This window comes from Triturus cristatus, chromosome 7, assembly GCF_964204655.1.
Source record: "Triturus cristatus chromosome 7, aTriCri1.1, whole genome shotgun sequence".
Classification (NCBI taxonomy): domain Eukaryota; kingdom Metazoa; phylum Chordata; class Amphibia; order Caudata; family Salamandridae; genus Triturus; species Triturus cristatus.
The window spans coordinates 329,921,386-329,938,957 of record NC_140590.1 but is presented as its reverse complement, the minus strand read 5'-3'; the positions used below and the strand labels follow the sequence as shown (position 1 = coordinate 329,938,957).

General features: G+C 45.7%; 1 protein-coding gene across 2 annotated transcripts in view; it reads left to right on the top strand.

Annotated features, from left to right (window-relative positions):
- Positions 1-15,548, top strand: part of LOC146809599 (uncharacterized) — a 253,425-nt gene extending 237,877 nt beyond the window's left edge. For both annotated transcript variants that reach the window (XM_085616439.1, XM_085616438.1), the window contains exon 24: positions 13,663-15,548. In XM_085616439.1, coding sequence (XP_085472565.1) covers positions 13,663-14,228 — 566 coding nt within the window. In that variant the 3' untranslated portion in view covers positions 14,229-15,548. The remainder of the gene's footprint in view (positions 1-13,662) is intronic.
- Positions 15,549-17,572: the final 2,024 nt, after the last annotated feature.

The following is a 17,572-nucleotide window of genomic DNA, read 5'->3' as shown; positions in this document are numbered from 1 at the left end:
GCACGCCATAGCACAACTGTTCTACCAGCCACAGGCCTGCCCTCTCCGCGTCCCGCGCCGAGGAGAAACCGGTCCCTAAAGGAAGGGCGCGCTCCCTGATCGGGCTCCGCGTACAACGGAGAAAGGAGGTGGCATGTCAGTACTTCGGAATAAAATGAATTAATGCTGGGCTAAGGTCGTGAGCAGAGGCCTGGGGAGGAGTCTATTGTGACATCACTGTGAGCGACTAAGGTTAGTGAGATATCGCAGGATAGTCTGGCATCAGCATGCAGAGCTGTTTGGTGAAAATATCCGTCTATCAGAACGTGGGTATCCACAGATATTCTAGAATTATCGCGACAGCACCAAAGACAGATGCGGTTAGCCTGAATTTTCACGGGCTAAGACCTCACTAGAGCGAGCAGTCATTGATTTCATGATGCCACCGATGAGGGCCTAAAAGTCACGATATATATCAAAACATCACGGGCATCTCCTGTTATCCATGTTACAATATAAAATGGATTTATCCGTTGGGAGCAACTATTAGTAGCAGAAAATCCATAGCTCTCTCGGGGATAGTCCTTGGGGATAAAAAAAAAAGCCTTTGATGTAAAAACCTACAGAGCCGGGAGATACCAAAAAATAAACAGGTTTAAAATGAGAAGGAACTACGGAAAGCTGAAGCCCGAAACCGTCTGATCACCTAAGGGGTGCTTTGATAAGAGGTTAGTTCAGTTATAGGCATTTCGTTGACCACTGGTGGATGAAAGGGCGACTCTGACCTCACAGGCTAAACGCAGTGCGTGCCCGAGCGCGCCAACGGGGGTTAAAGCCCTAATGCACGATCACAGAATCAGAGCAGAGACGGCGGGTGTGGCGCCCTCTACAGCAGCATGTTGTTACTGTGAGTAGGCGCCCCGCGAGAGCTCCCAGGACACATAGTGTGAGCAGCGGCTCAGTTAACGGGTAGTGCTGCAGTAGCGGGTAGCGCCACGGACAGGACACACGGATCCTCGTCGGATGCGGATGTGGGAAGTAGCAGTTAAAAGGGGCAGCTGGTGGCCTATTTGGGTGTTTACCTTGGAGACACATCAACACAGCTGTACATATAGGGGAATAAAATAAAACAAGCGCTAAAATACAAGCTCGGTCCCGCGGCCGCGGAAGTTAACTGTTAACTGAGAGGGGGAGCAAGAGGTGAGCCAGAGAGTGGTGCGTGCGCACACGCCTGGAAGAGCGGCGGCTAAAGGCCCTGAGAGGAAAGCCAGATGGCGCCTGTGCGCGTAACTGTGCGCATAACCGCATGCTTTAAGCCACAAGCAAAAGCGTGTGGTGAGCATGTTGAAGCCCACTTACTAAAAGTCTCGCCAGGCCAGCGCTTGCGCTGGCTCAGGCGAGACCTAAAAATTGTGACACATTAACTTGCTTTGTCCTGTGGTACTCAAGAATACAAAGGTGTGTATGATGCCCACAACATAGGCCCTGGCACCTTTTTGATTAGGTGTAAAGCCTCCTATAGGCAGTTCTTATTCCAACACTTATTGCTGGTTAAAAAGAATTTGTCAGTTTCGCAGGGCCACAAGCCAAGTTGATTTATCGATGTAGATTGAGATTGGCTTGGTCTTCATGCACATCAACCCTTCAAAAAGGTGCTGAAAGTCTTTCTATATAACTTCTACTCTTGGTTCATGTGTTTGCTTTATGAAGGCAATCATTTTCAGCGCCTGTGCTGTGTTGCAACTGATAAATGTGTCAGATCCAGTCTTTAGTACGAAAATCTTGGCTGCAACATGATCTTCTTCATATGAATTTGTGGTTGTGGTCGTTCCCATCAGATGGCTCGTATATGCAAGAGTTTTTGTTGTGTTCAGTTGTGGGTGTGGTTCCTGTTGTTGGAACTGGTGGAGGCACGTGACATTCACAGAGGCTTCTGTGTCTATCAGAGCTGGGATTGACTAGTCTAGCAGCCTGATGGAGTGCCTGATGGGGCACCTGGGCTGCCTGGGCCTCTTCTTTTGCAATTGTTTGTTGAAAGAAATGATAAATACCTCTTTGCCCTCTTCATCATCCTCAGAATGGGCAGGTAGAGTAGATAATGTGAACAACGTGCTACTTGCATTGTCTGATTCCGATGTGACTGCATGGAGGTTGGTGCTTCTCAAAAAATGCCATGCTCCCGTCTCTCTGCACACGAGAAGGGTTGGAAACAGGACTGCTGGGTGTGGCTCTGCTCCACACTACCCACATGGTCAATGGTAAATTCTCTCTTAGGTGCATTGGCGGGCATCTCTGTTCGAACAACACCTGCCTCATATGGTGTTGAAGGGTTTTGGCTTGATTGAAGTGTCAGCATTGGGTTCTTTGATTGGCATCTTGTCTAAAATGGAATCCATGCGGCCCTTTTGTTGGCTAACATTGACAAAGCATTTGACCTATGTATTCCAGCTACTCCGAGCCCTCAACTTTAGACCGCGTTTTCTGTCCTATATACAGTTATTATACACGGAGCTCTCGGTCTCCGTACGGGTGGCAGGAGTACCGTCGGTGCCATTTTCAATTTTTCAATTAATCCGGGTATGAGGCAAGGTTGCCAGCTTACCCTGCTATTATTTGCGTTAGCAATAGAGCTGCTGGCATTATGGGTGAGGCGGGGTCCCCTGTTGCGGGGATATGATTGGTCAGCAGACGCCTCAGATAGGATCGCATTATAAGCAAACGATGTGCTGTTCTTTTTAACAGACCCTGGGTTCTCTGTCCCGCGAATATTACAGATACTCCGTGTATTCGGAGAAACTTCAGGCCTCAGAACTAACCCGGCGAAATCTGTGCTGTTCCCAGTTTGCGGAGACCAGGGGCAAAGTACATGGGAATCTCAGCTATCCCATGTCACAGAGGACTTTCAGTACCTAGTTGTATACATCTCGCCTGGTCGCATAAAATTCATCCACTATTATCTCGTCTCTGAGAAGAGACAAGGAATTGGTCACCTCTGCCTTTATCTCTGTTCAGGCGGTTGCCAATCTTCAAAATGGTCTCTCCACCTCGCATTCTATACTGGCTTCAAAACTCCCCATATACCATTCCTCAAACTTGGTTCCAACAAATAAACGCACTCCTCATCTGCTTTTCTGTAGGGGGTGGCGGTATTCGGGTCACGTTGCGAACCTGTACCCAATCTACATATTGTGAAGGAATCGCTGTACCAGACATACATTCTTACTATGCAGCCTCCCATTTATTGAACATTAATGAGTGGTGGTGCTGCTCGCAGATGGATCCAGCATTCACAGTGGAGAGACTCGTCATGGGCAATACCCCTCTATTGGATTCCCTCTACAGCCAAACAGACCTCGAACACTTACCCTCAGCAAGTAGAGTAGTTATACAGCTTTGGTGCCACATAGTGAAGAAGATGGGCTGGGGTCGGTGCCTGACACACACGACCCTGTTGTGGCATGGGACCTACCTACGACCAGTCGCTGCACTCCCAGGTTTCTGGACATGGGATCTTACTGGGATCTCAATACTAGGGGATATAATGCAGGGGACGACACTTAAGTCCTTCCAGCAGCTTCAAACAGAATACCACATCCACCGTACACAATTCTACAGGTACCTACAGCTTAGGCAGGGGCGGCTCTAGGGCGGTGCGATCGGTGCCATCGCGCCGGGTGCTGACTTGGGGTGGGGACACCATGTTTATTGTCCTTAAAGTACCTGATGCCGCGTTCCTAGTCCCAGCAATAAAAATGTCTAGATAACTCATTTGATTAATGTTCTTCCTGGAAAGAAAGCGGAGCTTTGTCTAAGAAATTTTGACTTTTAGTTCAGAGGGTTACTATGCCTGCTGCAAAGAACGTGTCCCATTCAGTTCACAAAGTGCATATAATATAAATTGGTAAATTGATTACCTCTTTTGTCAGAGAGAGCCTTCTGTTACCTGCAGTTTATAAGTCAATTCTAATATATTAACTGTCATCAAAGAGCTGCATGCAAACTGCAAGGAATGTATTAGAGCTATGTGTTTTTTTGCCCAATCTTTCATTATCCTAATATTGCAAAAAGGGTTAATTTAGGTAGAAATCAATTCTTATTATCAAAGAAAACCCCTAACAAGGGTGTTACATTTTAAATTCTGAATTTGCGTTTTTCCAGACCAAGGACTCTTAAGTATACTGCCTACCAGTATGGATGACATGTGACTCCTACACCTTGTAGGCCTCTGTGTTATGTAACATTTTCTATACACTCATTTACACATGTATGATTGTCTCTGTGCAATGTGTGTGTGATGTAAAGTGTTCTGGCACCTTAAACTGGTATGAGTGACGCTATAAAACTAAATTAATCTAAGAGACAGTGGTTATGGAGACTTGAGGGGCACTGTCAAATGGTGGTAGTGAGGGAATCTGTGGTGGAGGTGGTCAATGGGGGGGCTCCAACAAACATTGTTGCACAGGGCGCCACCAGTGCTAAAGCCGTCCCTGAGCTTAGGCATGCCCTGGCCCCTCCAATCTGCTCTCAAGGGACGCTTACTGATGGGCGACCTTGACGCCCACAAAATCCGGCAGATCTACCAAACATTGATCACTCATAACCAAACTACAATCAACGCAACATGTCCAGCATGGAAGGCTGACATCCCAGACCTCACAGACGATGATTGGACCAAAGCCCTAGCTAGCCCCCGCGGTGCCAATATCTCCACAAGATATCGCTAAATTAAATTCAAGTATGTACACAGGGCATACTATTCATGCTCCTGCCTCTGGCGTATGAGTTCCCCCACTTTCGTCACCCACTTGTCTTAGATGTAGCGAAGCAAAGGGGACCTTCCTACACACAGTTTGGGATTGTGGAGCACTTCAGCCGTTATGGCATAAGGTATCCTCCTGTCTGGAACAGGTCCTGTCATGACGTCTGGCATTAGAACCCAAACTATTTCTATTACATAGCACAGAGGGGATTGGGGGAAACCACTATAAGCAACATTTATTATTCTTAGTCCTCACGCTTGCCAAATGTGGGATATCGCCCAATCCTGGAAGGGGGCCTCCCCGCTGTTGATAGGTGGGTGGAGGAGGGCAATGGACTGATGTATGGGGGCATAAATAGCTGTGTTTCAGGCGCGCAATGTCCACAAAAACATAGGAAGATTTGGCCTCGTTGGGCAGTCTATAGGGGTATAAACTAAGCCCACTTACTATCTCCAGACCATCCATAATCGGGCAGTATTTTCATTGACCGATGCATATCCATATGGTGGGCACTCCCAGCCATGTACATAACTTTAAATAGCCACTTCTCATAATGGAGGTGCAGCCTGTGCCAAGGTTGTTTTGTTGGTCTGTATATTCACAGGCTTTGTTGTTGTGCTGATAAACTGGTACTATTCTGTGACGTATTTCATTCTGACTGTATGTAATCGGCTTTGGCCGTAATGTACCACAAAATATAATAAAATTTGTTATAAAAAAAAATAATGGAATCCTTGTATTCAGCTCTGGCGGTGGACAGTTCATGGTATTGGACCATACCAGGACATATTCAGTTTGCGGAGTATCATTTTGTGTATGCCACTCTTCTGCTCCCCTATATGAGTTGTGTGGGACCTCTTTCGTTGAGTTGTTAACATGCACATGCAGACTAGATCCCTCAGGCATGTGTAGAACCTATCTATGGATTTGTGTACTCATTGTTTGGCTTGTTTTAGTGTAAATCCTTTATAGTCTAGAATAAACTGATGGTATAAATTTGCTTAAGGACCTCCCCTGCCATTGTAGTGGTCTTGGTATCCTGTATTTATCAGGTTCGCAAATAGTTTGAATCTCTCTTCTCCAGTGTAATGGAGTAGTAGAGACCTTTTTATCCCACCATCTGTCTCTTTCATGGCCTTGAAGTAGTTATTTTGTTTCGCAGCACCATTCTACATTAGGTGCTGCTGTTGGCGGACTAGCTATTTCCCTAAATGGGAGTAATTTGTTATTTGTTTCCCTACTTAATTGGTGATCCCTCTATAGCCTGCCACCCTTGACTGACCTTTTCATCCTTTAGAAGCTGTGCTTTCTTCTCCTTCCCAGCCTGTGATTTTCCTGTTGGTCATGGTATACAGTTACCTCCTTCACTCGTGAGTTGCAGTGATGTGCTTTGTTTAGTTGTTGTAGGTTTGTGATGCTGGGAGTTAAGGAAGAAAGCATGGTGCTTACTTTTATTTGCTCTTTGCCTGACTTCTTCTAAGCTGGTTTCCTTTCTCACCATGAGCTCGAACTCATGGGGCCTTGGTGCTGTAGTCAGCGCTTCAGTCACTTTGAGATATGGTTGTCCACAGCCCATGTGCTGCTTTCTGACCTAAGGCTGGTCAGTGAGTTTGCCTATTTTTGGGCTGCGGTGTTGAGCCGTCCGTGTGTTGTTGCTGGTTTGCAAACGGTTTATTGAATAGACTCTAGCTGTGTTGTTCTGCCATTTTCCAGCGTGAATCTTTTCTGGATTCACTATGCTGTGCATTATTCCGCCAGCTAGTGGTTGGGTCCGGAATTGTAGTATTTCTTCATTTTTTTTTTTTTTGGCAGCCTGGTGGTAGTCGACCACCATTTGGTATCCTTTTGTGACATCGACGTGCTTCCTCCGGAAACTCCCACCTTTGGTCGCCATCTTCAGGTTATTTTTTTCCGCCGTTGGGTCTAGATCGGGACGGAAGGAGCTCCAGAACTTTGGAGAGAAGAATCCACGAAAATCATCTAGAAGAACAGGAAAACAACTTATCAACACACCGGCCTTCGAGCCGGTGAACCGGGATGCAGAGAAGAGGGAAAGAACACCAAAACTTCGATGTCCAACAGAGAGTGCGCACACAGGGGGCTCCCTGGGCGCTGTAATGGACAAGACACCATTCAAGTTCTGCGACAATTGCCACCACAATTACTCACAGAAGGACCTGCACCTGGTCTGTAACCTTTGCCTGCCACTCGACCACCGCTCCAAAGACTGATATGTGTGCTCGGCGTTCACCCCGAAGACCTTGAGGGTGAGGGAAAGGCAAAGAAGAGCGAATTACAAAATGCAGGGTCAAGGACCACCACCATCACTTCGAGACCTGGGCCTCTCCAGCGAGGAAGAGGACAACGTCGCCGAAGGGCCCGAGGGCGACGAGGACACACACGTCCAAGCTGTCGATGCCGAAAAAAGAACTCAGAATGAGGTAAGAGAGACAGCGACCCCGAGACAGTCGACCCAGCCCCATAAGAGTGACTCTAAGTCCTCAAAAACTGCGCCTGCGTCGAACCCTTAGGTGACCGTGGGCTTGTCAAAGGACAAACAGTCCATCGGTTCCTTTGACAAGAACTCCCAGGTTGCGAAAACCCTTGATAAGACGAAGTTGTCGAAGAGCAGTCATGAGAAAGACTCCTCAACATCAAAGAAAGAGCGACTTCAATTTTGACAAGCACCAAGAGAAAGCCCGAAAATCTCGATGCCGAACCACAAGTGTCAGACCTCGAGAAGAAAAAGAAGAGGCTCAAAGCCTAAATGGCAAGTATCTTGCAGCGTAAGAGAGATTTCAACGAGACAATGAAGCAATTCAAAATTGCGCCGAAAACCTCGACACTCCCGAAAGAGACCTCGAGGAACTACAGGTTCCTACAATCCCAGAACCAGCTGACGAAGAGGAGGAAGAAGAATACTACTTCAAAGCCGAGGGAGGACCAAACCTATCACGGTTCGGCGACCTCGGAGACACAAGACATGCAGTGGCAAGATCTTGACACTGATTCGCCAGAAGAAGGGGTAGATACATACCCTTTGAGGCCTTCACCCCCTGACAACATCGGGATGTACAATCAGGTAATAAAGAAGGCTGCTGACACCTATGGAGTACAGCTAGAGGAGGAAAAGCTACAGTCCTGCTTTCTCCTAGAAACCTTGCTGCCCACACAAACAAGAAGCCAATTCCTGCCCATGCTCCCAAGTGTACCGGACCAGGGAAAGGAATCCTTCAAGGAACCAGCCACATGCAAGGCAGTAACACCAAGGGGTGAGAACAAATACAAGCACTCCTCCAAGGACCCAATGTACATCAGAGGTTCAGTGCCTGCTGACTCTATAATAGCTTTCACAGCCAGAAAGCAAGCTAATGTACCCACTAACGTGGGCCCACCACCAGACAAGGAGAGCAAAAGAATGGATCTCACAGGAAGGAAGATGGAACGAAGTGCCGCGATTCAGTGGCCCATAGCCAACTCTAACGCCTTGATCAATAGGCATGCATACCAGCACTGGGAGGAGGTAGGCAAACTGCTCAAGAATCTGCCAGACCAGTTCCAGGGAAGGGCAAGCCACTTGGTGGAAGAGGGTAAAAACATGGCCAATACATGTTTAAAATCAGCCCTAGATGCTGCAGAGACAGCAAACAGGCGAATGATGATCGGGGTTATGGAGAGAAGACACGCCTGGCTACGAATCTCAGGGTTCAAAGCAGAGGTTCAAAGTAACATCTTGAACACTCCGTTCAATGGAGAACTGTTCAGAACAGCTGTGGACGACAAGCTAACTCAGCTGAAGAAAGAAAATGAAACAGCAAAGTCCATGGGGGCACTACAATTCAGAGGTATGCGTAAGGGGACACCATCGCGGGGACCAACAGGCAGAGGTAACCACCAGCCAGTAGCCTTACACCAGACCTTTCAGCAAGGTTACCAAGGAGAGAACCAGTGTCAGCTACAGGGTCAACAACAACAAGGTTGGCAATACCAACTGGGGAGGCAATCCTTTCTAGGCCGCACTCGAGGAAGAGGCCAACAGCAAAGAGGGGGACAGCAACCCACCTCCAAGTGACTGCACTACAACCTTGGCGCACACTCTGAAAAGAACTCAGAGGGCGCAACAACTAATAGACATACAAAAACATCAGGTCCCAAACAACAAGGAATACCTCCAACATGCAACACCAGTGGGAGGCAGACTAGGAAACTTCTTCCAGGAGTGGAAGAGGATCACATCCGACAAATGGATATTAAACGTAAAAGGAAAGGAACAAGGGGGTGTATTCGACGTACTTCCTCATACAAAAGGTGGACGGAAAATTAAGACCTATACTAGACTTAAGGTTCCTAAACAAGTTCATAAAGACTCAGAAATTCAAGATGACATCCTTACAAGAAGTAATACCTCAGATACGGGTAGGGGACTACATGGCAACTATAGATCTAAAGGACACTTACTTGCACATCCCCATGAACAACAGACACAAAAACCTACTCAGATTCATAATCAACAACACGCATTACCAATTCACGGTGCTAGCGTTCGGACTCAAGTCAGCACCAAGAGTGTTCACAAAATGTCTAGCAGCAGTAGCAGCCCACCTAAGAAGGCGAGGAATACACGTTTACACATACCTAGATGACTCGTTAGTAAGAGCAAGCACATACAACCTGTGCAAACAGCACATAGAGAGGGTCATAGAGACCTTGTTCAAGCTCGGTTTCTAAGTACATTGGGAAAAGTCATCAATAACACCAGAGCAGGTGAAGATATTTTTAGGGGCAGAAATTGACACAACATTAGGGAAGGTGTTCCCAAGCACAAAGAGAACAGTAGCAATACTGAAGGAGACACATCTATACCGCAAGGGGCAAGCTCTGACAGTGAGGACAGTGGGGAAACTACAAGGGATGATGGCTTCATGCATTCATCCAGTCCCAAACATTCGACTGCACATGAGACCATTCCAGGAATGGATTCAACAACAATGGTCACAGGCAACAGGGAGTTGGGAGGATCCAGTGATTGTCACACAAACAGTTCTTCAGGAGATGACATGGTGGAACAGGAAGAACATAACACTGTGGAGACCTTTCACACAGCCAACTCCAACAGTGACCATTACAACAGACGCTTCCCAACTGGGGTGGGGAGCCCACATGAACAACCTCCGGGTGAGGGGTTTATGGACCCAGCAGGATGCGATAAAACACATCAATTTCCTAGAATTAAAAACAGTGTTCCGAGCCTTAAAAGCCTTTCAGAAGGAGCTTTACGGAAAGAGGGTGTTGATTCAAACAGACAATACAACCAAAATGTTTTACATCAACAAGCAAGGAGGAACACAATCATTAACTAGCCCAGGAGCTATGGAGATGGGCTATCCCAAGGAACATAGACCTACCAGCAAACCATCTTCCAGGGAATGACAATGTAGAAGCAGACAGACTGAGCAGACAAACATCAGCATCCCACGAATGGGAGATGAATCAATCAGAAATTCTGAAAATCTTCAAAAAGTGGGGGACTCCACAAATCGACCTATGTGCAACACCCCAAAATGCAAAATGCCAATACTTCACATCCAGACAACCATGCGCACAGTCCCTAGGGAATGCGCTATAGATTGATTGGTCAGGGACATTTGCTTACGCTTTTCCCCCGACACCACTGATGCACAAGGTACTCAACAAGTGCAGTGTCAGCCGCATGACACTGATCCTCCTAGCACCATGGTGGGCCAGACAAACCTGGTTCTCTCTGATAATGGAAATGTCACAAGGCGCAAGTTCCCCAACAGGAAGGATCTCCTAACTCTGCAAAACGGAAAGGTGCTACTCCCAGAACCAGAAAGCCTAAGCCTGGCAGCATGGCTCCTGAGGACTTAGAATTTTGTTCACCTCAAACTACCAGAGAGCACAATGGCAGTACTCAGAGAGGCAAGAAGACCTACAACAAGAAAGTGTTACACAGCAAACTGGAAATGTTTCTCATTTTGGTACCATAAGGAAAAACTTTCAAGAAAGATCACAAGGAGTTCAACAGTACTGAAATATTTAACATATTTGCTATAGGAGAAACTAAGCTACACATCTATAAGGGTACACTTGGCAGCAATCGTAGCTTACACAAGGGGAGAAACAGGGAAGAGTTTCTTCACATCACAAGTGGTCAAGAGATTCCTGGAAGAAGCAAAAAGGATAGCACCTCCAAACTGGGTGCTACCTCCCACATGGAACCTCAAGGTGGTATTCGCTCAAATGATGAAGGCGCCATTCGAGCCAATACTCAAAGCAACTTTACAGATGCTCATGCTGAAGACAGCGTTTTTAGTGGCAATAACATCACTACGTAGAGTAAGTGAATTGCAGGCTCTAACACTACAAGAGCCCTACTTTGAAAAACATAATGACAGAATCGTCATGAGAACAGATCCACATTTTATGCCAAAGGTGGTATCTAAATTCCATATTAACCAGACAATACAAATACCAAGTTTTTTCCAAAACCCAAAGACAGAAGCAGAAAGAGCATTGCACACCCTGGATGCCAGAAGGGCTGTCATGTACTACATTGAGAGAACACAGGAATGCAGGAAAACAAAGCAAAATGTTTGTTTCATTTGCTAACAGTTTTCTGGGGCGACCAGTCGCAAAGAATACCATTGCAAGATGGATCGCACAAGTCATTCAGTTGTGCCACAAACAGTCAGGTCAAACCTTGCAAGGAGCACCGCACGCTCACTCAACAAGGAAGAAAGGAGCAACAGTAGCTTTCCTAGCAAACACACCTATTCAGGACATTTGCCAAGCAGCAACATGGTCTTCAGTGCACACGTTCACAAAGCACTACTGTGTGGACATTCAGATGAACAAAGAAGCACAAGTAGGACAGAAGGTCTTGCAACATATATTCTCAAACCAGCGTTCATCTTCCACCCAGCCACCACAAAACTAGCAAACCGCTACAAAGTCTATGCACAGCATAGTGAATCCAGAAAAGATTCACGCTGCAAAACATATAGTTTCTTAACTGTCAGTGTAGTTTTGCAGCTGGAACACTTTTCTGGATTCACTAGCGAACCCACCGACTCCGCCAAGAAGATGACACAGGAGGAATAAATAAAGGGAAACTGGAACGAACAATCAAAAAAAAAAAAAAGAATCCGAAGATGGCGACCAAAGGCGGGACCTTTCGGAGGAAGCACGTCGACGTCACAGAAGGACACCAAATGGTGGTATGTCGACTCCCAACAGGCCACGCAAAAAAAGAGAAGAAATACTACAATTCCGGACCCAACCGCTAGATGGCGGAATAATGCACAGCATAGTGAATCCAGAAAAGTCTTCAAGCTGCAAAACTACACCGACAGGTAAGAAACTATACGTTCTGTGGAGGCGGTATGTTCATGTGCCAAGGGTCCTGGACATCATCACCAGTATGGTGCAGTCCAGGAGGGGCTGCAGTCTACAGTGCTGAGTGCTCACTAGCACGGATGAAGGACACATTTACATGGCAGCTTCCCTTTGGAATGGCTGCATGTGGATAGCTACGCCCTTTCATTGACGCAGGTCCCACGCCCAGCCCCCCTGCATGTATGCGTCAGCTAGGGTGCCAGGTAGCACACTACATCCAAGAAGATCTTTTTGATGCAAGAAAAGCAAAATCTTATAATGCCTCAGGAATGTATAGCTGTGTATGCGTTGGACTCCCCAACTAAGAAAACATACTGGATGGGTAACATTCATCAGGTGAAAAAAGCAAAATTAGAACGGAGTCCTCTGAATCAAAAGCTGAAGAAACCACTCCAAACAAGCCCAATGACTCTGCTTCACTATTAAAAAAATATTGAGAGGAAGTCAGGTTGACCCCTCCTGTGTTTTATGCCTAAAATGAAATCGCAAATACCTTTGTGGACTCAACTACTAGATGGCAGAATAATGTAAAACATTTGACTCTATAAAAGTTTCAAGCCTCAAAATTGTTGTTACAGGTAAGTCACTAGTTTATTCCTGATAACTCATCCTTTGGGAGTAATTCCTAGTTGGCATGGTCTTCTCGGTTGACAAGTAAAGGAGCATATTGTTCATGGTACTTATCATTGCCCCATCTGGTAGAAAGGGGTTTATCCAAAGACCTTAATGATACAAAGGTGACTCTTCCTCAGCCTGTGTTTCAACTAGGTGCTTCCCTAATAACTTGCACCTTATAAAAGTGCTTTTCTATTAACCAGCATTATAGTAAGTTGCTTCTCTGGCGAATCAGTTAGTAGAAATTTGATTTTCTCCTGGGTGTGTGGTAGGCAATTGATTCTCTCATAGTCTGCCTCTCTGGGACCTGGACCAACAGAAAAATGTTTCTCTATTAACATGTACATAGAAAATTGATTATGGGTATGTTTGTTAGAAATCTCGGTTTCCTCTGATTTTACATTATAGAAGATGGTGTTCTAGTGATCTTCTTAGACCTACATTATAGAAAAGTTAAGTGAGTTTTTTTTTTTTCTAAACTACCACTTGAATCCTTTTTAGGTCCTTAAGTCAATGTAGGGTGTGAATTTGGTAAAAAGGTGTGATACTGAGAGAGCAGGGGCCTGAAATCCTCCACAGCTGTTTATTATCTTCTGTGACGCAATTCACTTGTATAACAGAAAGCACATTAAGTTCTATCTGAGAATGATTCGAACCCTGATTACCTACTGGCGTCTATGGTGTTTCTGCTTGAAACGTCAAAGATAGAACACTACAGACAGATTCTAGAAATGCATAGCACAGTTTCTCAGTTTTTTTAACCTAACATCACATCATGTAGCACACCCGCGAGCGCGGCACATCTGCTGTAAATGCTCCAACATGCCTACTGTTTGTTCTTTTCCCAAATTAATTTGTTACCTAATCAATATGTTTTGCTTGTCCCCTTCAGCGAATGCATTAGCTGATGAGTACAGTGACGACTCCATGCCAGAGGAGGCTGAAGACTGGGACTTCCTTCTGCAAGAAGTGTATTCCAGCTCGCATCTGGACGCCTCCTCCAGCCGCCCCCAAACACAGCACCAAGGCATGGTGGCAGATGAGCCTGGTGCTCAGAGAGCATCACAGTGTCCCAAATCAGCAAATCTGGAACCAGACCACACGACTTGCCACTCGGAAAACAGCAGCAACATAAGTCACTGTCTGGAGCCCACCAAAGATGCATTGGACCTGGTAGGAAACGCGACTGACCTTTTGCATCCATGGGAAGACAAGCTGGGATGCTATGAGAATTGGACAGTTCAGGAGCGGTCCGAAAAAACCAGTAGGGACACGGTGCCTTTCCACAAACGGGACCAGGAAACCAGCCACACAACAGGATGCAATGGGAGGGTGGCTAACTGTGGGTACAAATTGGAGAAACTGGACTTTGTCCATGCAGACTTTGACCAAATGGTTGGGTATCTGAAAGAAGGAGATGAGCCCATCCGGGTCACAGTGCTTCAGTCCAGTTTCTGAGCCAAGACTTGGTATCCTGCTATGAACTTTGATGTTGGGCCCTGGGACTGACAGAGGCAGTTTCCAGTGGGAGATTCTCCAAAGGCTGCAGTGTTCATGCACAGAGAGAAAGGGAAGACGCCATGGGTGAAAAGCCACTAAGTGGTCAAATGAACGGTTAAAGTTGGGACCATCTATGAACAATGTATATTTTGGACCAACTAGCCCAGACAATGGTGGCCTTTGCCTCCCATGCCCACCCCAGATGATTTGAAATATGGAGTATGTGATACATAAAGGAAGCAGAATGAGGAATGAAATAAAGTGCGAAATAAAAAAAAATCAACAGGAAAAGCGGGTCAGGTAAACGTGGAAGGATGTGAAGTCAGAAAAAGAAGCAGCGAAGGAAGAGGATTTAGCTGTGTGCATGAGTAGGCCTAGCAAGGGATAAAGAGAGAAATCATGGCTATGTAGGAAAAAAGAAAGAAACTGAAAAAATGTTCGAGAAGGATATCCTGGGAAATATGAAGGAATCCTCATGACAGTAAGTGGAGGGAGTGATAAGATCACTTGAAATAAGTGCAGAAGAAGCTGGACATGAAAAATGTTGCAATAAAAACAGAAGACACGAGACAATTAGAAGGGTAATGGAGGATTTTAAAGGATGGAATTGAGGAAGAGGACAAGGAATGAATTGAGAAAGTAGAACAGAAAAACATTAGTAAATGCACAGAATTGTGGAACCAGGAGGAAAATAAGAATGTGCGAATTTATGAAAAAAGTGTTGGTACATTTTGCAAATGAACATTTTAGTATAATGACATGAGCAAAAGAGGGGGGAGAAAAATAAAATATGACAGAAAAAATTACGGAGAAATTTCCCCAGAAATGAATGAAGGAGTTGTGGAGTGATGAAATAGATACTCCGCAGCGGGGTGTTGCTTTCTTCAGCAGTGTCTTGTGGTATTGCTTGTAAAGGAGATCTAGGTGGGCTAACTGAAAGTGGTTATCTGGAAAGAAAATATTTTGAAGGATAAGCACTGCCTGGAGAATGAATTGGGCACCGGTGGTAAAAATGAAGAAAGCCAGATATGCCGAGAACCAGCGAGAAGAGCGGCGAAGGCCCTTCGGAGACGCCCAGAAGGAGCGGTACATAGTGGACCACCAGTCAGTATTAGAGCCTCTGTCTGAAGCCACAGAAACAGGGCACCTTGATGTTCCCTACCCCAGCATGATGTGTTGCTTTACTCCAAGATTTTGTAGAACAGATTCTATTCCTATTGACAGCTGTATATAGATTTTTATGTTGCTATTAAAAACCGTCCAGCATTTGGGCCGCCAGATATTGGTGGTGGTTGTGGCTTTACTGTTGTTGGTTTGCAAGTCTTAGGATGTCCAGGTTGAGGAGTTGGCGGGCACACTGCGGGCTGTCATATTCTACATCTGGGTCACAGTGTTGGATATCCCATCAAGAAATTAGACGACTCTTGCGCCACATTCGGAGTATAGTACAGTGAAGATGACTTTGACCTTCTTTAATAAATGGCACAGTGAAGAGGGAGGTCAATTTGTGAGGTCGGGGGCTCTTTGAATAAGGTTCTGGGAAGAGAAATCAGTAAAATGGCTTGCATTTTCCTAGATTAGGCTCATGGGCCGTGTCGTTCTGTGGACAGAAAATATAATAGATGGCAGTCAAATTCTTAATCTGTCCACTTTGACGGTGGGTAGAGTTAGGGCACAATGGAGGTGGTCACATTTTAGAATTGATGTACAGTAAGGATGGCCATGACATCAGAGCATAGATGGAACAGCTGCCACAGACAGGGATCAGGTCACACAAGCCACACTGAATGCAGCTGCCACGTGAAGGGTTCAGTGAAACAAGAGTCGACTGGCTGATCAGTTCGAGACGGAATACTGAGATGGCCTCGCAAGGGGTTCATATCTGGACTTTTTCGCAGAGCCACTCCAAGAGGGCTGGTCTGGCCGAGTTCCCTCGCAGGGGACAGACAGAAGAGATGGCAACCATACTACTCGTGTATAAAATAATCCCAACACAATTTGCGATAGACTCCCAATAATCAAACTGTCCAAATACCTTCTCAAGGCACCGCTCCCCAACACAGCAGCGTCCAAGTCCCCTGTTACATTTCCACGTTCTAGATCAGTCAATGACATATCACAATTCCACTGATAGAGGGTTCCATATTAAGAGAACAGTAAGAAAGAAAACTTCAATACCCATGTAACACAAGGATATGTTGTTTTGGGTGTAATTCTGTCTCGGAATCTCTTTCCTCAAAACAATATTCGTACCAGAAAGCAAGTGCTATATAACATTCATTTGATCAATACAGTAGACGGACATGCATATGAAGCACAGCATAACATTTGATGTTGACTTCTGATGTCAAATTGCACTAGACTAACCTCCAACCAGATGTGGTCCTAGAAGTTAGTGCATTTTATTGAGAAATCAGACGCCTTTGGTTGTTTAATTTAATGTACTTAAGCCCAAAAAATATTTTTCCAAAAACATATTAATTCCAAAATAATCTGTACTACTGTGTGATCAACTTTTCTCTTGATTTTGCAAATCTGTTGTTTGGATTTGTTCGAGGTGAAAATTATCTTCAGGTTAACACTCAGAATAAAAAAAACGTAAATATGACTCCTTTACATAGACCGTTCGTGAATGCATACAAGAGAGCAAGGGGCATATTAAAGGCACCATAGTCCCATACAAATAGTCTCAATAAGACCACAGAGGTAACCACTAGGGCGGGCGAATATCTCTATTTACATTTATTAACCATTGGTTTTTTTTTGTACTTGTATAGCGCACTGCTGCCCCAGCGACGGGGCGTCCTGGCGCTTGTACTCATACCACTGTGGAACCCTTCCTGGCTTTCCCTGTGAAATGTCCACTCCTGGGCACCCCCAAGGTGAAGCCAGGAATCCCCAGCGCTGTTGGGGCCGTTGTGGAGATTAAGCAAGCTATTGCCCAGAGTTGCAGAGTGGGACCCATGATTAGAGTAGGCACCGAGGCGAGAATTGTCAGGTCCGAGGGAATAGGTCCCAAGACCCGCCAGTGGCGGGAATTGAACCCTGGTCCCGGGCCAGATCTCTGCAACAGGGTCTGCCGCTCTAACCATTGAGCCACACTTCTCCACATGATGTTGTTGTTGTTTCCTTAATCAGCCAGGTAGATAAACAAGCATTGGGAAAACCAATAGGTATCGCCAATGACATCTATTGGCTTTGGCAATGTTTTGTACACATGCTGTACAGCAGTGTGAATGCTTTCTAGTGTGGATAAAACTAATAAAGTGCTATGTCGCAGCCAGAGCTAATGCGCTTTTTAC